The following is a 27,434-nucleotide window of genomic DNA, read 5'->3' as shown; positions in this document are numbered from 1 at the left end:
CAGCCCAGTGGTGTCAACTTCCCAGGAATGGAATAGAGGTGAAAGGCTGGGGACAGTGGGGGGTAGGGGAGAACAAGTGCAGGAACCAGCTGTGTGTGTTCCAGGACCCGGACAGAGGTGTGTAGCCTGCGGAGTCTGGCGTGCTTGCCTCTAACTCTGCTCCCATTTTCTGCTTCCATTCTTTGAGCATTCCTGTGCACTTACCACATCCCCACCTCAGCAGGGCTGCCAAAGATGAGCCATGTGCTCGGCCCCCCAGAAAGCTGACGCGTATCGACAAATATGCCACCCTGTCCCCCCTCTTTCTCCTGCTGAGCGCCTCCTTTGCTGGGTGGGCTCGATTTTGTGGTCCAAGCCAGACATTTTGGAAAACGTCTGCAGTGGCGCAGAGCAGGCAGGAATATTTATTTCTCATCTCCATCTGCATTGCTTCCTCTCTTGGAGAGGAGCTGGGGGAGGAGGGCGGATGAGATGTGGCTTCCTCGTGCCAGCCCAAGAGGCGCCCAAGCACACCCTCCTTACCTCCCTCGGGGGCCTCAGCAGCAGTAGCAGCCTGGGACTGAGGGAGGCAGGCGCCTCTCGAACTTTTCAAAGATCAGCCCAGTTGGAAGATATAGTTAGCAACCATCCACCCATTTCCCTTGCCTACAAGATGTGCTTTTATGGCGGATGACTCTTTAGGGAGGGAAGGACTCTGCCTTGTGGGTAGCCTCATGCTGTTCTTTTAGGAGGCCAAGAGGTAGGGTAAGCAAGTATCCAGGTCCCTCTCCCATAGCATCAAGTATGTCACTCACCCTTGTCCAGGGTTTAGAAAGAGTGCTGTTTCTGAAATTAATTCATTTACCCAGTCAGTCACCCTGCATCCCTTAAAGCACTTATATGTCAGATCTTGTACCGGGGCGGGGTCACAGCAGTGTGCCGAAAGATGCTCTCTGCCCTTTCAGAGTCAGACCATCAGAAAGGAGAAGAGCAAATGATCAAGTGGAAGAAAACATTACCTGGGACACAAGCTGGAAGAAAAGCCAGAGTTGGGGAGATATCATTTAAACCAGGACAACCCCCCCCTCCAGATCTTTCTAGGGAACCATAAGCAGAGATGTCAGAAGCCAGCTGTGAACAAAGATGAAGGCGGGGAGTGTTTCAGAGACAGCAGTAGCCACCAATGGCCACAAAGCAAGGAAGCAGGAGCCATTTCTGCAGCATGACCTTACGGAGCGATTTTAGAGATGGAGACTGGATTGAAGAGGTCAAAGGGGAAAGCGGGGTGTGATGTGCTGTGCTGCAGACTTTGTCTAAGAGAAGTGAACCCCAGGCGTAAGTCAGATTCAGAAAGAAAAGTAGCTCCGAATACATAGATCTGGGTGAGGCAGTTCAGGCCAGCCCCTTAGCATGGAGAGGGGTGAGCTGAATCAACGGCCCATTCCCTACGCTTTCATTGCCTTTGCTGCGGTCGGTAAGTCCAGACATCTAAAATGAGTACAAAGGCCCCACTCCCCACATCCTCACTGAGTGCCTGGCACTGAGCTAAGTGTGCTGAACATGTTTCTGGAGCTCACCAGGCATCTCCGTTCTAACAACACTCTTTAGAAAGTGTTGGAAGCAAGGCTCAGAGAGGTTGCGCTCCCACCCCAACTCTACCTGAGCATTCCTCCACAGCCTTCACAGTGGGGTCAACACAGACATGGGAGTCTAACTCCCACCGCACACCCGCAGGTCAGAGCAGCAGCTCCTCCGAGGCACCAGGATTTCAGTCAGCTACAGTTTTTCTTCCAAACACATCCACTTGCTACTTACAGAACAAGAGGAAGGAAGCCCATTTCAAGGCTTCCAGGAGCCCAGTCCCCACTGTGTGTCCTGTCTCCTGGGTCTCTAACAGCTCACATCGACTGTTTGTTGTCGTTGCCATCATTCTATGGCCAAGGCTAGAGCCAGTTCACATGGCAGCAGTGACTGCTGAATTTTTGTTTGTTTTTTTTCAGAGTACTTTGAAACATGTATGTCACTTTGGTCATAATCAGAAATGGAGCACAGAGTTAACCTCTGTCCTGAGGGAACTGTGGTTATAGAAGCAAGCAATTGGAGGCATAGAGTAGGGTGAGTTTTCAGAACAGCTTGCTAATGTTTCCTCGAACAGTGTTCCGGTTTGCTTTGGATCTAGAAAGCGCCCCGGAGAGGAAAGGTTGCTTTTTATGCTGTGAGCTGGTGATCGGTGGCACTGACTCCCTCACCAAAGGCTAACGGAATCAGGCTGCTGCATTCCTGTGGGCTGGACCAGTTGGCTAATATTTGGAGTGAAATGCCCTGCCTCAGATGCTGCAGCAGCAGGCGTGCATGTCAGGACTAGCTTACTGACAGTATGGAATGATTTCCATACATTTTCTCCCTCATCTTTACAGCCAGACTCTGCCATAGATTCAGTTCATGCTATAGATGATGCCCACCGAGTTATTCTCTAAGCCATATAAATTCTTTAATTCACTCTTTTATTGTGGCCAGTGTAATTGCCTGCATGCACAGAACTCATCAGGGAAATCACCCGGTGATGCTTTTAAAACCCACTGTTACTTTATTCCTAAGTGGGAGAAATAACTACCTGGGGGGGGGGGCTGAAATGATAGCTCAGTAGGTAACGACACTTCCTGCACAATCTTGAGGATCTGAGTTCAGATCCCAGCACCTTTTTAGCAAGCCCAGCGTGGGTGGTGGACATAAACATGGGGTTCCTGGAGCTTGCTAGATGTAGTATTAGCAAAGAAACATGAGCTTCTAGTTCATGGAGAGACTGCTTCAAATCAATAAGACAATGATAGAGAATATCCCATGCCTTTATACACACACACACACACACACACACACACACATGCACAAGTGCACACATGCATATACCACAGGCTATGTCCAATGCTCACACTAAATAAATAAAACAATAAAATCTGACCAGCACAGTTTTTATGAATAACTTAGCCTAATTATTCCATTTTCAAATAACACCTAGGCAAGAGAATTTCCATTTTTCCACTGCCTTTGTGCTTCTGCATAATTTCCAGTTTTATTTTAACCCTTTGGGGAACACATTTTAAAATACATACTAGCATACTAGGTACTAGAGGCTCAGTACTAAGTAAGAGAGACTTCTTCTTACTTTCTGTTTGCAGGCTGCAGATATACTCCCAACAAGTAATTAAAAACATCATTATTCAGAGAAAGAGGAAAGTAGTCAGTGAAGTGGAATCACAGTGCAAAGATACACAGCCTCCTCCTCTAGAGGCAGGCCGGTGAAGGAAAGCACTTGTGGGGGGTGGACCTGGTCCTGCATGTACAGACTGTGTCTGTAGATAAATATGCACTTACATGCATGGACATACGAAAGCCACAGGACAAGCTTGGGTGCCTAGGCCGGCTGGCCAGAACATAACTGCCTGTACCATCTCTGTCTGGTTATGAATGACCCTTGCCATTCCCATCTGTGTGTATAGGTGTGCTGAGGACCAAATTCAGGTCTCTATGCTTACTTCTTGAGCCATCTCACCAGCCCCAGAAGTGACTCGAACTAAACCAACAGGAGAATTAACATTTGACCTGGCAAGGAAGGACTATGTTTAAGACAAGGCAAAGAGGCTGGCTCCCTGGTGGAAGCCAGCGGCAAGCTGCGCTCTGTTGGCATGGCAGCTGTGAGCTGCTGTTAGGTGAAGAGCCTTCCACGTTTTCCTAATTTGTTTTGCTCATGGGGAACTAGCAAAGTTCCGGTGCTCAGAAGTTCCTGTCCTCTTCTCTATCCCGTGCTAGTTTCTTTCATCAGCCACCTCCAAACATTTCAGAATGTCACATGGGCTTGGCGTCTGTGACGTGATGTTTCATCACCTATTTGGATACCCTCATTTCTGATTGCTGCCTTGAAAGCACAGTTGACAATTAACACAGCTGTTGACCAGAGCAACACAGAGAAGGAAAAGATATGCATCTGAAGGCAGCCATTTCCTTTAATGTTCTCTCAGAAACAGAGCTGTCTTTGAAAATGAACATGAGATAGACACCGTGTTTTGTTCAGACTCCAAAGTGCTGAGCAAGCTGCCCACAGAAACTCTACTGTGAAAGAAATAGCTAGAGGATTTATATGCGGTTTCAAGTGAGTTATAATTAAAGGTTGTCGGGTCCACCTTGACCTCCATCCAGACACAGTGGGACCTTATTGCCAGAAATTTAGAGAGAGATGGTAAGACCCAGGCTGAGAGAATTGACAGGCTGTTGGCCACTTCTGAGATCCGCTTCGGTTAACTGCAGGGTAAGGCTGCTGACATGAATATTGGGTCTAGGGTGAACCAGGGACTTTTTGCAGTGTGTAGTATGTGGCAGGTGCACTGTGAATGGCATTTCTAAAGCTGAGCTCAGTTTTCTCAGGAAAGGGAGGAAGTTAAAATGACCCAATCTAAACACTTCAACAGCTTTCCTTAATATACTAGCTAGTTCTCCTCTGAGGCCAGACTTCTCGGCGTACAAGATGAAGCAAAGATGTAAGGATTTGCCTTTCTACAGATTTCTATGTCCAGAATTTTGACCCCAAAGATATTTTTCATTACACTTTTTACATTGTTAACATTTTGTCTTTTGTTACTCATAGTCTTTAGAATTTCTCTTTATCAATTAAAATATCAGCTAGGGCTAGGAGGTAGATTCAGTGTTGGAGGGCTTGTGTAACAAATATGTAACCCTGTGTTTGATCCTCCAAAATAGACATGATATAGATAGTTAGATAGATAGGTAGATAGATAGATAGATAGATGATAGATAGATAGACAGACAGACAGATGACAGATTTCTAACACTGAAATCAGTTATTCAGTTAGCCATCATGTTTTAAATGACTGCTATAAGTAAATTACTGAACCAAAAGCTGTAGACAGGAGACTTTTAGCTGGGCATGATGACACATGTCTTTAATCCCAGTACATGGGAAGCAAAGACAGTTCAAGGCCAACCTCGTCTACATAGTGAATTACAGGATAGTCAGAACTACATAGAACCAGTCTCAAAAAAATTCTAAAAAATGTGTTTGACAAATATATAGGTGTGTATTTATGCTATGTATGTGCACTCGTGAGCACACGCGCTCGCACACACACACACACACACACACACACACACACACACACACATCCTATAAGTTACTACCTAGAGTACATTAATAAAATAGAACATTGGAGACTTTCTGGCTTTGTGTTTCCAGCCACTGGTATTACTGTACTGGTTCCTATTGCTAGTAAGATTCACTTCTCTGTGCTGAGTCCAGTCTCCACCTTTATGTTATATTTTCGAAGGCTGTAATTGATCATGGTGTGATTTTTCTATACCATCAAATTTAACCAACATACCAAATAGAAAATGATTTGTTGTTGAGGTGTTTGTTACTGTTGTCTTTCTAGAGGAAATGAATCAAGCGCAGGATGTAGCCACATTGTATCTAAGGCACTGTTAATGTTACATTCTATAAAACTTCTACACTAAGTATCCAACATGGGAGAGGGGGGTCATTCTTTCTGAACTCTCTTTTCATTTTCATTTGTCCATCAAGGATAATGTCTCTACTTAGTCTGGCCACATTTTATAATTTCCTGATATTCACATGTATCCTGGGGGCCTTGGCTCAACCCTCTCAGCATGTAACCATGTCTGCCTAGATTTAATAAATCAATTTTATTTGCATAGTAATTTCTTTTTCTACCCTTTCTCTCATCTAGAGTGGTACTGATGTTCTACTTAAAGTAGAAATGGGTTGGATTTGAAGTTTTTTGGGTGAGGGAGCTTGTTGTTGTTGTTTTGGGCATTTTTGTATGTTAGTTAATAATTTAAAATTTTTACAACTTAGCCAATCTAAAGAAGAACGCTAAGTAAAAATGACCAAAAGTGCGGGAATCACAAGCTGTTGCCTCTGTCAAGGTGGAACTGGACTTTGGAAGCATAGAAACTTTCTACCCACCTCATTTATCAGAAAACTGAAAATGAGGCCAGAGAAGAAAAGCACATTGCGTGGCCCACTTAGTCATGCAAGCTGCCTGTCTCTTTACCCCCTCTCACCTGAAAAGAGGAAAGAAAAGTCTCCACTGTGCAAGAGACCTATACTGATAAGGTGTCTGTGTCCGTGATGATCTACATGATTTATAGCTTGATGATTGGGCAGATGGCTCATTCAATACGTGAGGACCTATTTTTAATCTTTAGGAACCATGTGAAAAGCCAGAGGTAGCACCACATGCTTACTAGCCCCAGAGGCAGTTCATTGACCAACCAGCATTACCTCATCAGTGAACCCCAAGTCCCAGTGAGACAGCTCAAAAAACAGTGATCAGATTCCAAGGAACAGCTCTTGAAGTTAATCTCTGGCACATGCCACAAACCCTACCAAGAAGGGAAACTTCAGGGGCAATGGTGACCCCTTCACTCAGAAGGTGACTATGAGCAGGAGCCGTAAAAACACCGAACTAAACTTCTCCATGTTAGAAAGAACATTGTTATTAGAGAGTAAACTAAGGCTGTCTCTTAAGGATAGGGTAGAGACAAAATGGGGGCAAATCAGGTAGATTCTATATGACAATCGGAGAGGAGTCTTTGAGCTGAACCAGGAACTAGATGCCCTTGTAGGAAGTAGTTGGCCTTTACAGGTGTATTATAGTGGGGTCTTGGTAAACAGAAATATTCCTTACAATATTCCTGAGGAAAACTGAATTTACTCTTCTGTTTACCCACTAGCAATCTTCTGTTTGCTAGGTCAGAGTTCTTTTTGCTTAGAACATGGTCTCCAGTACTGCCATTTTGGGAAACCCTCTTTGGACAAAACAGCCCAAACTGGAGTCCATGGCCACTCAGCACCAGAGCTGTGCTACAGAGCAGGTGACAGAGCAGGGCATGGCGTTGACCTCTTGGAGTCTGAGCTCTAGTCAACTTTGTGTGGATCGATGCTCAAGGCAGAAAAGTAAAACTCACAAGTGTCCGGGGCAGGCCATGTCCTTCCTCGCTTCTGGTCAACAAAAGGAGGTTTCCTGATTGCTTGGAAAGCCTTCACAATTACAAGTTTGCAATTCACAGCTCTGAGTTTTCTTTGAAGATGCAAGGGTGTCATATCAAAAACTGGGATATGTAGTGTGACCTTCAGGAGGGCAAGCCATTAAGTCAGCTCACACTGTGGCTAGCTGTGGGCCTTCTGAGGAAGTCCCTTAATGTCCCTGAGCCTAGTCTCTTTATCTCTCAGTGCGACACTTTGCTCAGCCTTAACTAGGATAGTCTGAGTATACAAGCATCCCTCAGGCTTAGGACTATGGAGACAGGCTGGGTCTAAAGGAATCCATCAGGCTTGTCAAATTCCCGTCTGAGAACAGAGGATTAGAACAGAAGTGAGGAAAACTTCCAGTTTTTACCAGGCATCTGTTCAGAGGGTTGAGATCATACTCTCCCTGCATGCAGGTCTCTGAGTACAGCACTCCAGCGAAGACAGAACCGTTCTAACAATTCTCCAGCAAATGAGGCTACAGCTGGTGAGCAGGGTGTGGAAGGTGATGCTCCTGCTTGAGTGGAGACAGGATTCCCACCTCCTGCCCAGCTCCCCAGCTGCCGCCCTGTGCTTAAGGAAAGGCAGAGAGGCTCTGAGTGGTGTGTTGGCAGGGTCTGCGGTACCCTCAACACTGGCACCTTTCTCTCTCCATAGTAGTTGACTTAGGGTTTCTATTGCTGCAATGAAACACTAGGAGCAAAAAGCAAACTGGGGAGGGAAAGGTTTATGCAGCTGACATTTCCTCACTGTAGTCTGTCACTGAGGGAAACCGAACAGGAACTCAATCAGGACAGGAAGCTGGAGACAGGATTGATTGTTGCAGAGGCCATAGGGGAGTGCTCCTTACTGCCTTGTTCTTGGCTTGCTCAGCATGCTTTCTTAGGAACCCAGGACCTAGCCAGAGGTGCTACCACCAGTAATCACTAATTAAGAAAATGGCCTACAGGCTTGCCTACAACTAGATCTTATGGGGACATTTTCTTAATTGGGGTTCTCTCCGATCAGGTGACTTTAGCTTGTATTAAGTTGGCATAAAACAACTCAGAACAGTAAATAAGCCAGACAATGCTTATGAACATGAACAGAAGCCGAGCAGCCTCTGACAGCCCTGTAGCCAGAGCTTAGTGCTCTTGTCTACAGATGGGTGGGGAAAGCCAGGATGCTCTCCTGCCTTCCCTGGCCTCTAAAGATCAGCTGTCATCCCCCAGGGGACATTTCAGTGTGTCCATGATAGCAACACAACTATTTATAGACTTTACTTTGGATGGATAAAACCATAATGCTTTTTTGTTACCACAGTCACCATTTAATTGTTACCTGAAAATGATCTCAGGGAAAGCAAGACAGTGACCACACTGGTAACCATCACTCACAGGTAAGAAAGCGGGTGCTTAGAGAAGCAGCCGATACAGAAACATGTTCCAGTAGTGGGCCCTTTGCTACCAGACCAGAGAAGTTCTAATCCCGGCTCTTTCCCTTCCTGGCTGTCGCAAGAATTAAGAAAGCACATTAGGCATGCCAGTAAACATGTATACTTTCTATATGACGAGGCATCACCGTCAAGTATATCCATGTTGCTAATGACACAACAGCAACCAACTTGTCCCCAAAAGACACAGAGTGGCAGAGAACAGGAGCAGAAATGGAAATGTGGCCACTGTTCTCCTCTCTATTATCTGGACTTTTTAAGACCGTATTTCCCATTTGTAGGCTACTTCAGGAAACTTTCTGGAAAACAATATAATGTTTCACCTCTCTTCCTAAGCACCAATTCCAAAACCTTTCTTAAGCCATGAGCTACTCATGAGATGTTGCCAATGTCACAGTTCCCGCACCTGTGAAAACGCCCATACATGGACCTCCCCAAGAAGAGAGGAAGACGGGGGTCCTCAGATTGTGTGTATCCATGTAGCACTATGAGGGTTGTTTTTCTTCTTCTTTTTAATTGTGGTCAGATACACGTTACCAAATGCACTATTTTAACTCTTCAGAAGTGTACGTTTGGATGGCAAGGTTTCCACAGTATTAGGCAGCCATCACTCTTTCTGTGTCCATGGCTCTTTTCATCTTGAAGCGCTCAGCTCCATGCTCCTTTATGCCACATTGATTCAGGGCTCACATGGACTAGAACACTTCCCGGTTGGCCCAGGACGCCCTTGATCTTTGGCAAGCAGTAAAGACATTTCCTCCCCTCCGGTGGTACAGCTCTGGGAACCCATCCCGCTGTCTATGATTCCACATACACTTCCAGGGTAATTTTTCCCTCCAGTCCTCAGAAAGCATTGGAAGGGGTTCTCTCTGTCATTGTCACTTGGCCCTAGGCAGGAGCCACCAAAGCTTGCTCAACTGCTCACCCGCACACACAGTCCCAGTACATCCCGCCCACTCTCACATTCTGTCTCACCCGAGCAGTCAGTCCTCGGCTGGCACTTAGTGCACATTCCTCTTCCCAAGACGCACTAAGAGCGTGCAGACTAGGGCTGGGGGATGGCCAAGTGTTGCTTTAGCCTTAGGAGAGGGCATGCATTCCATCCAAACCGCGGCTCCATTGAAGAGAGTCACCAGGAGAGCTGCCTTTCAGAAAGAGACACCCTTCCCACAAATCGCCTTTCTCCACTGAAGTGCTAACCGTTGTACAGTCTTTTTGCTCCTTTTAACAATTCATCATAAAATTAAGGCTAAAAACGCATCTCAAAAAAATAAAATAGGGCGGCTGGCAGCATAGCTTTTACTGCCAAGCCTGAGAGCCTGACCCCAGACCTTAGAACCCACGTGATGAGAAAGGAGAACTGACCCTCTAACTCATCGTCTGACCTCCACACTCATCGTGGCCCACACGCATACATATGTCTATACATCATTCAATTTAATAAAGACATTTGACTTCTCAAGTTTTTTTTTTTTTTTTTTTTTTTTTAAGAAATACTATCTCTCTAGCCTGACACTTTCCCCTAGCACATTTGTCCCAGGGATCCCTTCGGAAATGACTCAGAATACAAAGTTGAGTAAGCATGAGGACCTGGATACATATCTACCCTTCCCATGGGAAAGTGATCAAAGAAATATACATCTGTAACTCCAGTACTGACTGAGGAACAGATGCTGGGTCCCTGAAGCTTGCTGGTCACATAGTTTTGTCAAAATGGCAGCCTCCTGGTTTAGCAAGAGACTCTGCCTCAAAAGACAAGGTGAAGAGTAATTAAGGAAGATATTCAGTATATCTCTGCCCTCTATGTATCATGCTCAGAACACATACACAGAGAAAGAGAGACAGAGAGAGACAGAAAGAGAGATAGAGTCAGAGAAAGTGAGACAGAGAGAGACAGACACAGAAAGACAGAGACAGAGAGATAAAGAGATCTTTTTTAAAAAATTATTTTACCATACAGCTAAGAAATGACCTTATGTGACTATTTCCTTGGTTTGGTTTTTTGTTGTTTATGTGTTAGAACAAGCACTTTTGTGTGTGCCCCAGTAGGCTGTAGGCTTGTGATCCTCCTTCGGAGACAGGTAACAACACACCCCATTTATATGCATATGCCTCGACTGGTCAATCATACCCACAGCTGTCCTTCCTCCTTTGCTGTAGCTTTTACTCATTTTATCACCGTCCTTGCCCCTTCCTCCTAGTTCTAATAGGCACTGCCATGTCTCTTTGTAGCTTTATGGCTATAAATGACAGCTGTTGGCCTTTATTTCATGTATTCCCCACAAAGCGAGATCGATGACACCCAAACCCTTTCTTTTCCCTGCTTCAGAGTCTAACAGGTTTCTCCATTCTTGTTCCTAAGGATGGTAACCGTATGCAATGTCTTGAGTCTCCAGCCCGCTGTCACATAGAACGTTTTGCAGTGATATGAACTGTTCGTCTGAGCTGCCCTCAGTATTCAGTAGTTCACCATTGGTGAAGTGTGGTGTGTGCACAAAAAAACTCTCAATGTTCAGATCACATGTGGCTGTTGAGTAGTGCAGGGTAAAAACAAGCTCCTTATCTGAGCCCTTCAGCTGACCTGCTGCCCCAGAAAGAAGAGAGAGAGAGAGAGAGAGAGAGAGAGAGAGAGAGAGAGAGAGAGAGAGATGGCAGATCATTCTTCCCATGCCCTAGGTCAGTTCTAAGAATTCAGCTTCTCTGTGAGGAAATCTATTATTCCCGTTTTGCAGATGAGTAAACTGAGGTTAACTAACATGTCTCATGAGTGGTTTGATAGTTGGCCATATATATCTAACCCCAGCCTTCCTCGAACCCCAATGAATGCTCCCCAGCACCGTCTTCAGATCCAACATGCTCTTGCTCAGGGACAGGGTCATTGCTTGGTCCCTGTTGACTAGGGAAGTACATGTCATAGAGGCCATAATTAGAGTTATGCCATTGCTTTCCTTTCCATCTGTGTCCTGAAATGGAAGCATGAAAACTGTAAGTTGGGGGCGGAGGTCAGAATGTGGACAAATGTAGGAGGCCCTAGGAAACTGGCAGTTTGGCTTCCTGCCTATTTACAGAAAACTTGTGTCTTTGTGCTGGTAATTCCAGAAGCAATGGGACGTGAGCCAGCATACCTCTCTATCCATACTACCATGAAGGCACCTGGACTTGCCCAGTCTTGGGAGCCAAGCAGGATAAGACCTGGATAATGCTGAGACAGGAGAGTATGTCATTAGAGGTCAGCACACTCCTTTGGAATCCCTTTGAGCAACCCCCAGAGAGCCACAGGGGTCACATGGGCAGCTGGAAGCTAGAAGGTTGCTAGGATAGTTCATGTGGTGGCTCCTAAGAGATGCCCAAAGCTCTGCCTGGCTCAGAACAGGTGCCTCCCATGGGCTGCTGTCTAATTCCTTTATGCCTTTGCCCATTCTCCCTGCTGGCCCTGCTTCATTGTCTGGCTCCTGCGCAAATGCTCTTTATCCTGAACATTTTTTTTCCCCTGCTACAATAGTTTTTCCTAGATACTTATTTCCAGAACTTATATAAATACTGAACTATTAATAGCATTTTTACTTTACCCTTGGAGTATTTATAACTCTTTCAAGGTATGAGAAATGCTTCCTGTCTCACATTCTTACTAGAACCTGAGTCATATGCCCTCTGAGAGTCACATTTTTCAAATCTGGAAGGACTCTAAGAAGAAAACAATTAATCTGATCCTCATTATAATAGATAAGGAAATGAAGCCAACAGACTAGGCAACTAGCCAAAGCCTACCAAGTAGTTACTGGTCAACATGGGATTGGAGATTGATGTCTCCCAATTCTTTTCACACGCTAAACTATCTTCCTCCTGAGTCTTCCCTAATCCACAAGAGAGAAAATTCCATCTGTAAATTGGAGGACATTAGGTATTTCTGACTGTGGGAGCTACACGGTCTCTGCCACAACTACTCAGTTCTGCCCTGTGAGCACAAATGCAGCAATAGAAAATGTATAGATAGGCAGACATTCACGTGTTCAAATAAAGCTTTATTTCTGGATGCTGAAGTATCAGCTTCAACAATTTTTATCTATCATAATATATCATTCTCTTTCAACCACTTAAAAATGAAACAAGCCATCTCAACTTATGAGACATTGAAAATCAGATGGAGGACTGAATGTGGCCCATGAACCATACTGGCCAACAAAAATATATTTGGAATATCCAACTCCCTTGCAGCTAGCCATGAATAAGTTAAACCATAATAATAATTTAGAAAGAAGGTTTTGAGTTCACACTGCGTGCCAGGTGTTCTGCCAGCACCGTGTGTGATACCAACCTGCTGAGTCTCACAAGCACCCTCAAAAGAAGATACTGTTTGTCCTCGTGTTTCAAAGTTGCAGATGAGATCATAGAAACTATGGAAGGCTAAGTGATTTTCCGAGACCATGGAACTAGCAATGTTCCAGCTTGCTGTTCCAGCTATATCTCTTCCTGTAGTAACTCTCGAGAAATGTTTAGCCTCTCTGAGCCTTGGTATTCCAATTTGCAATTAATTGAAGTAATTAGATATAAAGCTCCCTGTCCAGTATTATACACACATAAGCCCCCAGACACCTGCAGCTGATACCTCTCCATGGTCTTGAGTTTTTGAATACTTGGTCCCGAGTCAGTAGCCGAGTTTGGGTGTGTTTAAGAAGTATGCCATTGCTTTAGGAAGTGTATCACAGGGGGAAGAAGCATAAACGCCTCAAAAGCCTCATGCCATTTACAGCATCCTTTCCTAGACCATCAGCCGCTCCCCACAGTGTTTGTGGGGAAGGTGTGCAGTGGACAGCATTGAGGAGACATGAGAAAAGGGGGCACTTTATTCAATGGCTTAGTTACCCACCATTGCATAGCAGCCTATGCCAGAACCATGAGAGTGGCCTAGAACGTCCTCATGTAGGTCGGGCTAGACGGCCTTTGAGCTTGCAGAAAACTCTCAGAATGCTGAGACTCAAACATCCACTTCTAGAAATCACCAAATCCCCACTGCCAGCCCTGGCACGCCACGGTCTTCACATTTTGAGGTGGTGGAGTGACCAGCAGTCTCAAAGCAAAGGAAGCCTGACAGGCAGGGGTGGGGTCCACTCACACAGACTGTGGGGAGAAAGAAAAGCCTAGGCAGTAACTAATGCCGTTGTCTGCGTTCTGATTTCTTTTTTCTTCCATCTTTGAGTCTTGCCCACCAGATTTCTGTTTCAAAAAAAAAAAAAAAAAAAAAAAAAAAAAAGACCTAATCCACTTTTTTTTTTTTTTTTTTTTTTTGGTCTGTGCATTGATTTAATAGTATCAAACCCTGAGGTCCTCATGGTCTGCACCTGGGTTGCTTTTTCCCCTAATGAAGCAGGAGACGTGGTTTAAGCCCCTGCGGGGCTCGCTGTCAAAGCTACACAATGATTAACTCAGGTCCCCTTATTAGGAATGGACTGAAGAAAATCCCTTAGTCACCAGCATTGGTGAGTGTTCAATGAAAAGATTACCTTGGGCACCTGAAAAATAATGGAAGTGCTCAATAGAGGGACCATTAAGCCGGCTACACACACCAGGTCAGGTGGGCGTTGGGGAAATTCGCTGGCAAAGAAACACTGTTGGACCTTCTGCCCTGCCCAGGTCAGCCCTGTAATTACTTAAACCCCTATGTGTTCTCCGGGAGAAGCATTTTAGTCTGTATCTACATGTAGACAAGTACAAGTACACGTGAGTGCGTGCTCGCACGCACACACACACACACACACACACACACACACACACTATCTATCCAAAGTAGTTGAATAGATTTGAGAAAAACACAGCTGATTGACAGGTCCAAAATGTAACTTCTGTGACTTCCAGTCCTAATGGTTATTCTCTTAGCCTTAGGTTTTTTCAACTGTAAAATGGGAGTATTAATAGTGTCCCTGTTCTGAAGGTTCATGTAGGGATTAAGTCCACAACATGCAATAATTCAAACTCATTAATACTTAAACACTTAAAACTGGGTTTAAACTTATTATTGTTAGTTGCTAAAATGAGCTGAATTAGTGAGTATTTGAAGCAATTATATGTTTAGATGTCATCAAAGGAATGCTGGACTAGTGCCCTTTGTCTGGATCTGTGGTCTTTGGCCTTTGTTTTAGTGACCTAGTTGCAGGCCTAGGATGGATAGGTTCCATCTCTACTTCCATGGCCTCTCTTGGTTTAGATCTCCTTTTCTGTTCTGATTTTCCAGGGCTGGCTCCACCTTGGGGTCAGGGTCAGAGAGCTAAGAAATATTGCCAGAGAAAAGAATGGTGGTCCCATAAGAAGGCTAGTCAGAAAGAGTCCCGGGGAAATAGGGCCAGATGAAGCTAAACTTCCTGACTCTCCTTTAAGGGCAAATGAACCCCTGCTCCGATGTGATGCATACCTAGTGCTTGAGGTCAAGTCCTTCTTCCCTGTCTCCAAGCAGCTGGGTCCCAGAGAAGGGAAGAAAGATTCACTAAGCATGTAACTGAGGCAGGAACCTGAGATAGTACTCTGGGGAGATCCCAGCTTTCTTTTTATAGCAAGAAATTGCCATAGGATAGAGATGTGGACTGGCTACTACCTACAGAGTGAGGAATACCCGGTCTCTGCAGTAAGCCACTGTTCCCAGCAGGTCCAGTACCAATACTGGACTTAGTACTATTACCATGATTGCAAGGACTCAGCCAGATTGTCTCATTTAGACTCTGGCATCCGTTTGAGTAACATTATTACTGCCCCGCTTAACAAAGGAGGCTCAAAGCGCCAAGCTCGAAAATGGGCTAAAAGCCAGACTTCTAACCCATACTCCTGAACCCATACTCTTGGACAATGAGATGGCTTTTTACAAAGTTAAAAAGAACAGATATAAAAGATACTACAGAGAGAGGGGGAGAGAAAGGAGAGAGTGTGTGTTTTGATAACCACTGATGAAAAAATCCTTAAAGACAAGTTTGCTTTGGAAAGAAATCTCTCTTCTCCACTAAGAAATATATGTCATGTATCACAGACAATATACTTGGGTAGCTGTCATTTATTTGATCCAGAGGCAGAGCCTAGTTCATTCTCAGATAATTATACATTGTGTGTGTGTGTGTGTGTGTGTGTGTGTGTGTGTTCATCAGTTACATGGGGTCGGGGTACAGAACAAAGACCAAAGGCCAACCTCAGATGCTGTTACTTGGGTACTACCTACCTTATTTTGAGACAGTCTCTCATTGGTTGTCCTGGAAGTCATTTATTGGCTCAGCTTGCTGACCAAAGAGCCGCAGATTCCCTCTGTTCCCACCTCTTTTTTTTGGCATGGGCTTTGGGGGTCAGACTCAAGTCTTCGTGCTTGCAAGGTGAACCTTTGCCAACTGAGTCACTCTGCAGCCTGCAGACTTGTGCGATGAATCCGAAGTCCTGGGGATTGGGGAAAGTTGGACATCCTTCTCTACTCAGAGTGCAACTGGCCTAAAGACATGAAACTGGAAAGAACTTCAGTGCTTAAAGCCTGTTCTACTGGCATTACACATAGAAATGGGTCCTAGGGCCTGAATCTTTAAAGGGGTCTCTTCCTGCTGCTTTAAGAAAGGTGGCGAGTTGAGAAGAAGATGATAAAGGGGCTGTTGACCATCTCCCACCTCACAAAGAAGCTAAAATGAGAGGAGGAAAGGCCTTTGTAAAGGTAAAGAAACAGGTCTGCAACCTTATTCCTCGTAAGAGGGAAGACGTGAGCCCCCAGAGAAGGCCGGTCTCTGTTGAGATGGTGCTCACTGGGCAAGCCTTTTCCTCCCTCATCCCGATTTGATGTTTTGGAACTGTCATATGAATCTGAAACCAACATGGATGCTCTTTCAATAAACTACTAGAAGGTTCTAGGCTCTAATACTCGCCATTCATTTCCCAAGCAAAGAGTCTTCTGCTTCACCTTCCCCTCTGGACTACACGTCCAGCCCCCTTCACCCCTACCCTCAGCATCTTTCCTAAAGCTTAATGACCAGAACCCAAAACAATAATCTGCCACCTCTCAAATCACAATATGATTACAATTTCCCCCAAACCATTATTTTTTTGTTATAATGTGGATAGAGAAAGGTCAGTAAGACCTGGTGGGTGGCCAGATAAAGAAAAGGCAAAGGGCTGAGGAGATGGCTCACAAAGCCTGATGACCTGAGCTCACTCCCCAGTATCCACATTGAAGGCAGATTCAGCAGCAGCAGCCTGTGGTCCTGGTACTAGAAAAGGAAAGACACAAAGATTCCTGGGGCTTACTCCCCAGCCAACCTCACCAGCCAACCTCACCAGACCACTGAGCTCCAAATTTATTGAGAGTGTCAATAAAGACACCTAGTGTTAATCTCTGGCCTACAACACTGCACACTTATGTGTGTGCACATGGGTACACACGCATGTATGCATGTCTAAGCTGGAACTGGAGACTGGTACAAGGATACATGAAGTTTTCATTCATGTCACAAGCTTGCCTGCCCTCCCCAAAGGAATAGAATTTGTAAGGAACAGAAATGTGACCGATGTCACTGTCTGGTTTGGAACTGTGTGTTAATGGTGAATAGCGAGTAGGCGTGTTTAAAGGTTGATCATTTCAGCTGTAGCAAAACTCCTACCAACTGCCAAGCATCAACTTAACAGAGCAAAGGAGGCGAAGCCTCACTGAGAACAGCTCTTTTGCCTGCACCCGCACTGACCACAGATGCTTCTGCTCCTCTGCCTTTTTTCCCTGATCGGTGAAAAGAGGATAAATGGCTGCACAATGCATGTGATCCTGGCTTCCTTGTCTTGTGCTGAGAACGTGAGTTCCTGACACTTGAGCCCATCAAGACATTTTGCAAAGTGAAGAACATCTAGTAATTAGTAGATAATATTGTATGCGGAGGAAACATGTAGAGAGGGAAGCAAACCGCCCTTTCGCTTGATCTGCTAGACTTTGAAATAGAATAGGATGGGGCAGATGTATAGAGGGGAATCACGTTATGTACCAGTCGAGGGTCTGTTCTCCTAGCAGCCTTTGCAAAGAATTCAACTCTTAATCACTACTGCACTGATCACCGCAGTGGTTCAGGGTCTATTGGATTTCTTCCTTAGCCTCCGAGGAGGTGAAGCCAGCACGGTTCCAGGCCAAGCAGCCTGTGTAATGGAGACAGCTAAGAAAGGCTGAATTAGTCTTTGCTGGGGCGGCATTTTGCGGAGGTCAGATGAAGCCAAATTACAATTGTGATCTGTGTCCTTAAAGTGAATGGGAGACGCTGTGGCAAGAGGAAGTTGGACCCATCAAGGTGCTTAGTAGAGAAGGGAAAGCAGGGGTTGGCATGAAGTAGCCCATGAAGAACACACATATTCTCATGTCTGCTCATGGCATCAGACCAGCAGTCATAGATTCCATAGCTTTGTTGCCCTGTTCCAGAACTGTAGAGACCAGCTTAAGGGGCTTAGCAGGATTTCACCCATGGCAAAACCAACTTTTGACCCTCAGGGTGTAAGTCTTCCTAAACTAGTATAGATTTCCCAAGCACCTGGAGCTCACCCCGATTTGCTTATCAGAACTTAACTGCAGATGGCTCATTGCTTATGACATCCCTGGACTTTGTGGGGATTTGTTTTATGTCTGTGACTGAACTCCTCACAATTAGAATCTTCCATTTTCAGACTCAGAGATAAAGTCACCAGTGTGTCCCAGCGTATGTATGTGGTAGCGCTGGACTAGAACCCAGGTCTGGGTCCACACTCTTTGTTCTGCCACTTCTTCTGACACCAAAAATGAACTTTATAACCATCCCCTGTGCTTTTCATACTGGTTTTTAGTGCCTAAAATCAACAGGCATATAGCAGCAGTTTTGGGATAGGCCAAAAAGTTGTGCTTGAGAAACTTTGCGGGGGTGGGGGGCTGGAGAGATGGCTCAGTGGTTAGGAGCACTGACTGGTCTTCCAGAGGTCCTGAGTTCAAATCTCAGCAACCATCTGTAATGGGATTTGATGCTCTCTTCTGGTGTGTCTGAAGACAGCTACAGTGTACTTAGATATAAAATAAATAATCTTTAAAAAAAGAAAAAGAAAAACTTGTGGAAACCATGCATGTCTTTTATGCTAAGAGGCTCACCACATCCCTTCTACTACTAAATCAAACTATGAGACACCAAGCACAGAAGAATTCAGGACAACCTGCAGCCAAATTATAAAAAGCCAAGGTGCCAGGAATGCTGCCCCTCTTGATTACTACTACAGATGTGAGAGTACTCTCTCGGTAAGCCCAGGTTTAGGCAGCCACCTCTCTGTTTTAAAGGAAGGAAGGAAAATGCCAAATTCCTGTGTCAGCCGGAGAACCTGAACCTCTAAAACTGCTTACTGTCCCCAAGCAGCAGTCATGGCTTGATAAAAGTGGACTAATTCTCTTTTAGTGTCTTTGTTTTTCCTGATCAGCTCCATGGGCAGGTATAGGCATGTCATCTGAACTCAGATGTCTACACTGTGAGCAGGAAGGACAAGCCTAATGTCTACTCTCTTTCCTCCGTAGGTGAAGGCAGCATCTAAGTATGTGGACGTGCCTGTGAGTACCTAAACACCCATCACTGCTTGCTCTTGGGTTGATTTCATTTTCTAGTTACAGGGGGGTCTTGCTTGGGGATTTATTTGTTTCGTTTTTTGAGACAGGGTTTCTCAGTATCTCTGGCTGGCCTACAACTCCCTATGTAGACCAGGCCAACTTGGAACATGCCAAGACTGCCTGGACCTGTACCCAGTTGGCATTGTGAGCCTGTGTCCTCTTCTGTGCTTTCCTTCCACCCATGAATATGTGAGCGTTGTGTTTTGTTTGACGATACCTGCTTCTGTGCTTTGAGTTCACCACGGATGTGGTCTTCACGCTTTGCCCCTAAGCTCTATATGTCGAATATGGACCCTCAAAGAAAAAGATTGGAACCATGTTTCTCCAATGAGAAGGCATGGTCTCCTGTGTCAGGAAGGAAGGACCAGTGAGTGGTTAACCCAGCTTCCTCTTGCTTTTGTTCGTCTGGTTCCCATGACTTTCTGCTCATCTAGAGTGTACCCCTTATAACTCCTTTATAAATTTCAACAACAAGGAATCCAGTATTTTTTTTTTTTTTGATTAAGCAAATAAATTCTGAATTTGTTCATTTGGAGGTCAACTCTGCAATTGTTTTAAGGAAAACTTACAAAACTGTCCATAATTAGTACTGGCCTCATTAATGAAGAGAACCCTCACACAGAGAAGGCACTTGAAGTTGCCCAAAATTTACATTTAAATTGAGGGTAAGTACTACACATGAATGCTAAAGTGTGGGATTACCTGAGACAAATCAGAAGACATTTATAGACGGACTTTGCCCTGCCTATTAGCAAAATAAAATTGGAGAGATTTTTAAATATATTCCTATAAAGGGGGAAAGAAAATGAAGTTGTTTCTCCATTTCTAACAAAAGAGGTGTGAGTCTATTATAAAATATTAAATTTAGGAGCTTAGCTCAACAGCCGCCAAGGGGCTGGTCCTGAGCCATTCTCATTCTGAACGTGGTTAAGTACTCTCCTTGTTCAAATACTTATTTGTGAAAATTTGTTTTTTTCTAAAAGGATTTATATTAACATTTAAATTCATTTCCCCAGGAAGCTAAGTGTGTAATGGTTTATTGGCTTATTCCTCAAAGGAAGACAAAATGGAAAATTGAAGTAACTGTAGCAGTAGCATGCATTTTGTTTGTTTAATGAAAGAATGTACAGTCAATAATTATGTTTGAATTTATACAATACCTCTCATCAAGGGGCCCTGACTCCTTCCTGTAGACTGGAAATGGGGAAGAGAAAAGGCTTGCAGAACCACAACCAGCAGAGCATTTTACCCTTTTAAGCCACTTTAGTACAAAGTCTCCCTTTATGTGGAGTCGCTGTCCATGCTATTCATCTTTAAAATGAAGATGCCTCAGTTAGGGGGCTGCGTGCACAGTGTGGCTCTACATGTGTGGGCCTCACACAACACTTCTAAGCCCTCAGTGGACAGATGCTCTCAGTGAAGGGTCTTTCAGGGTGTGACGATTCCCAGAGCAAAGGATGGATGACTCTGTGCCTTAGCCCTGTCCTCCACCGGACTTTAAGAGTGTCCGAAATGCAGATGCCCAGCTCCTAGCAGAGATCTGATGTAATCAGGTAGTAACAGTAGTTCAAGACTATTCTACTCAGGTGAGGCTCAATAGATAAAGAAATTTGATTTACCATCAGGGTTAACAACAAACTACATGAGAGTAACATTTTACAAGTCGGAAAAGGCTCAGTGTTGGTAATGTTTTATGCCTTAACCCAAGAGCTCCACAGGACAGGTCTGTCTTTATGCTGAAGATGGGGTAAATATATATTCAGTGCTAGTGAGTGTTTTCTGTGGTCAGTAATCATAAAGACACTTGTCCATGGATGGTGCTATGTTAGAAACTAAAGGATATAGAAGAACAGAAATGACTTTACAGAGTTTTTTTCTGGAGGGACAGAAGAAAAGGACACAGTATAACCCCCAATATGGTTTTTCTTCCATTTATTACTCAGAGCCTAATTATAACCACCTCAGCCAAGCCAGTGACTCACCCACTATGTGCCCACCATTATTTCAGGCCCATTAATATTTGATCTTTGAAACTTCTTCATTTTAAAGATGGGAAAATAGGATGGAGGTTTCCTCACTCTAAGAGGGCCAGGCAGCTGACAGCAGTAAAGCCCAGACCGCAAACTATGCTCTTGAACACTGCCACACAACAGTGAGATGAGTTTTCTTAATGTATAGACACATGCTTAGATATTCCAGTGATTATTCTAGTATTAGAAAAGAGTATAATTAGTAGACCAAACCCATAATTGTGCCAGTAGCTAATGACTTAGGACAATGCTACACGTTGAATATAAATTGATTAAATATATACTTTTATGGTCAGTAGCAGCATACTAAGTATTAGAGAAAGTAAATAATTTCATAGAAAATAATTCCACATAGTACACATATGAATGTGTAGTATTTACATACAGTAAATAATCATTTACTTTTGAAGACAGTCCCATAAGAAGCCATCATTCATTTCCTCCTGTTCCATCAGAAGAGGAAACTGAAGCACCTGAAAGGTCAAATGGGATGCGCAAGGTCACCTGGGCAGGAAGTGGGCAGTGAAGAGTCACTGGCTTGAGGTTGATGGTGGAGCCTGTCTGGTCCAAGAAACAAAGTGCACAAAATCAACCTTCTGGTGGTGTTTGCACCCATTAAAGCCGTGCAATGCAGGGTGTTGGTGAGTGGCGGGAGGACGGGTGAGTCGTTCAGGGTTTTTGCAGAACCACTTCACTGCCATACACACTTATCTGTTAGTCGCTGGTGCCCAGACCAGGATGCACAGCAGTAAGACATGGCAAGCACTGGGGCACTACCTGAGGACATTTCCTTAGATAGCCCGCTCTCATTGCAAATGCTTCCAGTTAGTAGCTCTGGAGTGGAGCCTTCCAATCTCTTTCTAAATGTGTTTTCCATTTTTCTGAAAAGTATGAAAACCTGTGGGCTAAATCAATAATTCTTGACCTGAAATACCTAGAGATTTTGATTTGGATTTGGTCTCTCTCTCTCTCTCTCTCTCTCTCTCTCTCTCTCTCTCTCTCTCTCTCTCTCTCATTTCCATAAGTGTTATTTCCAAAGATGCTTGGCAGACAAATTAAAACAGCTTCTGTGGACCCAGGCACCATTTCTACAAAGCTTCATAGGCCCTTCGGCATCTGCAGCCAAGCTTATAAACCCAAATACAATCGCCTTACATTGTGTCTAGCTCTAAACCCTTTGAGCAGTATTGTGAGGTTTCTGACACAGTGCACACCATGAGTTTATCATCACAGAGAGGTTTTGCTTACTGACTGCCACTAGGACAAAGTGGCACTATTCCCCATGTCTCGGAACATTTCTTTCTCTTAACTCTAGTGTTTGATGCTTTCTTGGACAATTGGCATTCATACTAAAGCTTGCTTAAGATGCCAAAACTCAGTTTGTATTTCCTGCCTAGAACTATCTGGCAGGGACTGGTGAGGATGAGAATGTCCCGTTTGACCAAGCCCACTGGCATTCTTATTCCTAAATGATGTCTTCTGCATGTGGTAATGTGAGCTCTACAGTGATTTCTGTGCATTTGTTTGGATGCTTTCTGAAGTCTGTGTTATATTCTGTCAGTCTGTCCCAGTCGTTATATAAAAGTCACCACGTAAAGGCTGATGCAGCCAGGAGGACACAGTGCTGGCACAATGCCTAACTTATCTAGTGACATTAGTTGTTCAGTCAGATGTGGTGTTTACCTTCTAACTAACATTTAGAAGTCAGTTTTCTTATCTGTCAGCACTTTTGATTTTAGTTTAATACTTAATAATACTTAACAAATATTTAAAATGTATTTATTACATGTCTTCCCTGCCTTTTATACCCCTGCCATTTTAAATCATGTCCTGATTGCATCTTGTCTTAGAGACTCATGTTTGCCACCATAACTACCTGGCTATGGTACCAGCCAGGTACCAGCATAGTGAGTTGCTCCCTCTACGTCTTCCCAGGGTATAGGAACAGCTGTCCCTTTCCCCGGGAGTCCCAACAGTTGGTGAACATGAGTGTCTGATGTGACAGTCTGTCCTCCCAGAATAGCTCTATATCATTAGCACACAATTCCCAGATATTTTCCTTCTTCCCTCCTCTCCATTCTTAGTTCATCAGGAGATGGAAGCCCAGCTTGTTTGAATCAGATGCGGTACTCACATCCAAAGAGGGCAGTTGTGAACAGGAGAAAGAGAACAAATTGTGCAGAAACTTCACCTGTATCTCTTCATTGTCTCCATCAAGACTCCTCTCCTTTCTGAGTCTGAAGTAGATGCTAACAGTAAACTTTAATATCAAAGGGAGGGGATCTTAGCAGTATAAATTTATAGTGCAATATGTAGCTTTCAAGACATTTTAATATACATTATTATAGATGCCAGTCGGTCTTTGAAGGTCAGATAGAAACTAATACCACTCTGTGACTCCATAACCAGGGCACATAGATGTTTAAACGATTTATGTAAATTTCACCTTGGGGTGAAGGAATAATCCACTCAATGCAATAAAAAGCTCTAAAAGAGAAGTAACCAGAGAATTTGGTCATTCATTCATAGATCTGTCCGTCATCAAATATTTACAGAACACCTACTAGGTATCAGGCACCATTCCTGTGTGCTAAGAATATGATTAAAAATTAATCAAAGTTCTGCTCTTTATGAAACTTCTGTTCTAAAAGAAAAAGCCAAATAACATCCCAAAGTTAACACACGACAAAATGTCAACTCTTGGTAAATGGTGTGGTGATGGGTAAATAAATCAGTAAGAGTCAAACCAAATCGATTTTTGAATCAGGAGTTCTACATCTCAAATATGTGCCCTTTTAAGGAAGTGAACTTTTCTAAAAGAGAAAGCATGCTTAAGATCTCACTCAGCATTACAAAGCACTGTTTCCAACATATCAAGTTACTAAGACATGGCTACATCTGACTTTTACTTCATCTTAGCTGTAAGATGTACCCAGGAAAAATTCTATATCCCCAGTATCCCAGGGAAGATATGAAACACTAATAATAGGTTTCTCAGGTTCCCCAGGTAAGGCTCCCATTCCTACTAAGGATGTCTTTTGATGTGCAGCTGTCAGAGGAAGAGGAGACACATCTGTGCTTAGCATTGGCCCCATCTCATTGGAGAACTACTGTTGTTTTGTATCATGAAACTGATACAATTATAGGGCCATCATGGAAACTGCTCCATGCGTTTGCTGAAAATTGCTTAGAAGTGTAACATTTGATACTGTGGCTTTGGGGTGTCCCTCATTGTTTTTCAAATTAATACCTTGTCATTGTTTCAGCATGTGTTAAGAAATGTTACTAGTATCCTGGGGGCCAAGCATTGGCCCTTTGCTTGATAATTGTAGGCTTTGTATCAGGGGAAAAAAAATACAGTCCTACTGTTTCCAAACCTTCCTCATTTTCACCCTGGAAATTACACAGAAGTGTTAACTAACTTCAATTTGCAGTGCCTGACAGTCACGTCTCCTAGAGAAATGATACTTTGTGATCTAAGGTAAATCATAGTAATGAAAACTAATCTTATAGTTATTAGCAAACATACATCTCTACTGTAGAAATTTAAGGGGTTTATGGCAGCTCTCCTAATGACCCATATTACAGTGTTTTAATAGGTTTCTTTGGAGATAACTTTGATTTCTGACATCTCAAGCCGTGCACATTCTGGTTTGGTTTTATTTGTATGTTTTTTTTTCTCTCTCTCTCAATAAATCATTTCCTACCTACTGGATGAACAACCTGCCTACCTCTTCAGAAAAATCTAATTAATTTAAAAACCAAACCCCTCTCCCTGCCTTTCTTTTCTTCCTCACTTCCATTCATTCATTCATTCGTTCGTTCATTCATTCATTCACTTTTTCATGTCTGCAATAGAAGGCAAGGACAAGTGGCTAAGTGTCTTTTCTGAGTACAGTACCCACAAAGACTCACCAGATGCTGTTAGACTGAACTGCCCTCCAGTGGGCCTTGAATTGAAGGGAAGAGTCACTGAAATAGGATTTCTGAAGTACCTTTTCTATTTTGTTTTACGGAGAGAAATATATTTGGATTTTTTAAACAGTTGTTTCTATTTAAAACAAAGCCAGAGAATACCCCCTGGGTGACCCAGAATGGTGTCTATCATTTTGAGAGAGAGAGAGAGAGAGAGAGAGAGAGAGAGAGAGAGAGAGAGAGAGAGGAAAAGTCCCTATGAAATGCCACCATTCAGGTCTTCTGAAAAGCATGTGGGTATAATATTAACTCCCGGCCCAGAACTGGACAGAGGTGACCATGAAAATGGAGGAAAGCCACAAGAGGTGTGGGAGAGGGCTGGTGTGGGGAGCCGCTAACTGGGAAGCCTCAAGTTCTGAAGATCCATTTGCATATTTTCCTGTTTCTTTACAGAAACCCGGGATGGATGTGGCCGACGCCTACGTGACTTTCGTCCGCCACTCTCAGGATGTCCTTCGTGATAAGGTCAATGAGGAGATGTACATAGAAAGGTTATTTGATGTAAGTAAATGCCTTCTCCTCCTTGCAGCCCAAGGAGGAGAGCCTCCAAAATGTGACAAAATGAGAGACAGGAGGATAAGTCACATTTTGAGAAAGTGGATCCTGATCAAAGAGAATCTCTCCTCTCCCTCTGCCTCAGGCTCCTGTCTGTCATGTCTGTTCTCCCACTCCTGGTCTGGCTGTGTCTGCGTCCCAGTCTGTGTAATATGTGGACGGCACACAGCCTCCCAGCAGCAGGCACATTCTGCACGGAGCTGGAGAGGCAGACTCCTTGAACTGGCAGAGAACTTCTGTCCCAGTTCTCCTCCTTTCAATCTGGCCGTATGTAAGGGACATGTTCCCACTGGGGATGCTGAGACTAGCACCACCTATCCTGGGGGTAGTGCCTCCTTGATGCCAGCTGTGGCATGCAGATGTGCAATAAACGTCACATTGTTATGTCTTCCAACCTGTTAGAACTTATGTAAGACTAGACATCTTCCATCCTGGGTGTTGCTGAGGGCTTATATGTGAGTCACTTGGTCAGCCCCTTTTGTAATCCATAGTGCTTCCCGTCCATCCACCTACCTCAGTAAGTCCAGTGAAAAGCAAAGGCAGGGCAGGGGGTGCACCACGTCAACCCAAACCAAAACAGGGAAAATGCAGGTTTCCGTGCACCCATAGAAGTAGCTCTCGGGAAGACGTATTGCCACTGCAAAGTAAGCCACTGCAACAGGAGTCTGTATTGATCTCAAACTGTCTGCCCATCCGAAGCCAGTGCAGATGGGATTACCTCATATAGCCAGGTATGTTGCTTCTAATTTCCCCCAAATCTACCTGTGGAGACCTGGCCAGAGCGCACGGGAGCTGGTTTCCTTGTCTACTTCCGCTCCCAGAAACGTGGGCCCCTCCTGTCCTGCCCAGGCTTTTGTGGTTTTGATGCCAGCCGGAATGTTAATGTTTGGCTCAGCCGTGGAACCCTTGTTTCTGTATTTTTCCCGTAACTCTGTTCACCAATTGATGCTGTGTTTTGTGTGTTTCTGTCCCGTAGCTAAATGAGCTCATTGCTGGCACCGCTCTCTGATTCTGCAGCTTCTGACTTTCTCTGCTTTGTCTTCCAGCTCATTGGCTTTCCTGGTGTGTTCAAAAGGCTTCTTTCTGTCTTTCTTCTCTTCTCTTTTCTAGTCACCTCTGTTCTGTGCCCCATACCCCTCTCTCCCTGCTGCACCTTCCTTTGACAAAATCCTTTCTTACTTTTTAATTCCCACTTGTCCTCTCTCAGATTAAAATGGAACTTATCTCTCATGTCAAATGTTTTATCACATTATATCAAGTGGCATGAATTAGAATCAAATAATCTTCCTGTGTACATCTTCTAGCATGGCCCACATCCACCGAGAATGCCTCATACATGCATAAAGCTCGCCAGTGGGGCCACCCCCTCTCTGCATGCGTGCCTCTAGGAAAGGCCTGAGCCCAGGTGCTCTGGGAAACTGTTGCCCATCCAATAGGCATTGAAAACAGCAGCAGCAGCAGCAGCCTCAGGTCTATGCTTAGGGCTGTGGACTCTGCCCATCTCCACTGAATCCAATTCCAAACTACAAATTTTTAAGAAGTTTGTGGGTGGCTCTTTTCAATGCCTAGATTGCCTAGGTTGCCTGGGGGGGGGGGGGTTGTTTGTTTGTTTTGGGTTTTTTTTGTTTGTTTGTTTTGGTTTGGTTTTTATTTTTCTTTGATGGAATCTTTTGGTATTTGGCTTTGTAGTGTGTGTGTGTGTGTGTGTGTGTGTGTGTGTGTGTGTGTGTGTGTACTCTATGAATGTGTATGCAAATAACCTCTGATCCCTGAAACTTTAAAACATCTAGTGCATAA

General features: G+C 44.2%; 1 protein-coding gene across 16 annotated transcripts in view; it reads left to right on the top strand.

The window, feature by feature from the left end:
* CADPS (calcium dependent secretion activator) overlaps positions 1 to 27,434 on the top strand; it is a 431,306-nt gene that overhangs the window by 367,037 nt on the left and 36,835 nt on the right. For all 16 annotated transcript variants that reach the window (XM_080926838.1, XM_080926837.1, XM_080926846.1 and 13 more), the window contains 2 exons: positions 18,988 to 19,020; positions 25,476 to 25,583. In XM_080926838.1, the coding sequence (XP_080782964.1) occupies positions 18,988 to 19,020; positions 25,476 to 25,583 (141 nt within the window). The remainder of the gene's footprint in view (positions 1 to 18,987; positions 19,021 to 25,475; positions 25,584 to 27,434) is intronic.

Source organism: Micromys minutus (assembly GCF_963924665.1).
Source record: "Micromys minutus genome assembly, chromosome: 12".
In the NCBI taxonomy this organism is placed as follows: Eukaryota; Metazoa; Chordata; class Mammalia; order Rodentia; family Muridae; genus Micromys; species Micromys minutus.
The sequence above is the reverse complement of the archived record's forward strand: the minus strand, read 5'-3'. Positions and strand labels throughout refer to the sequence as shown.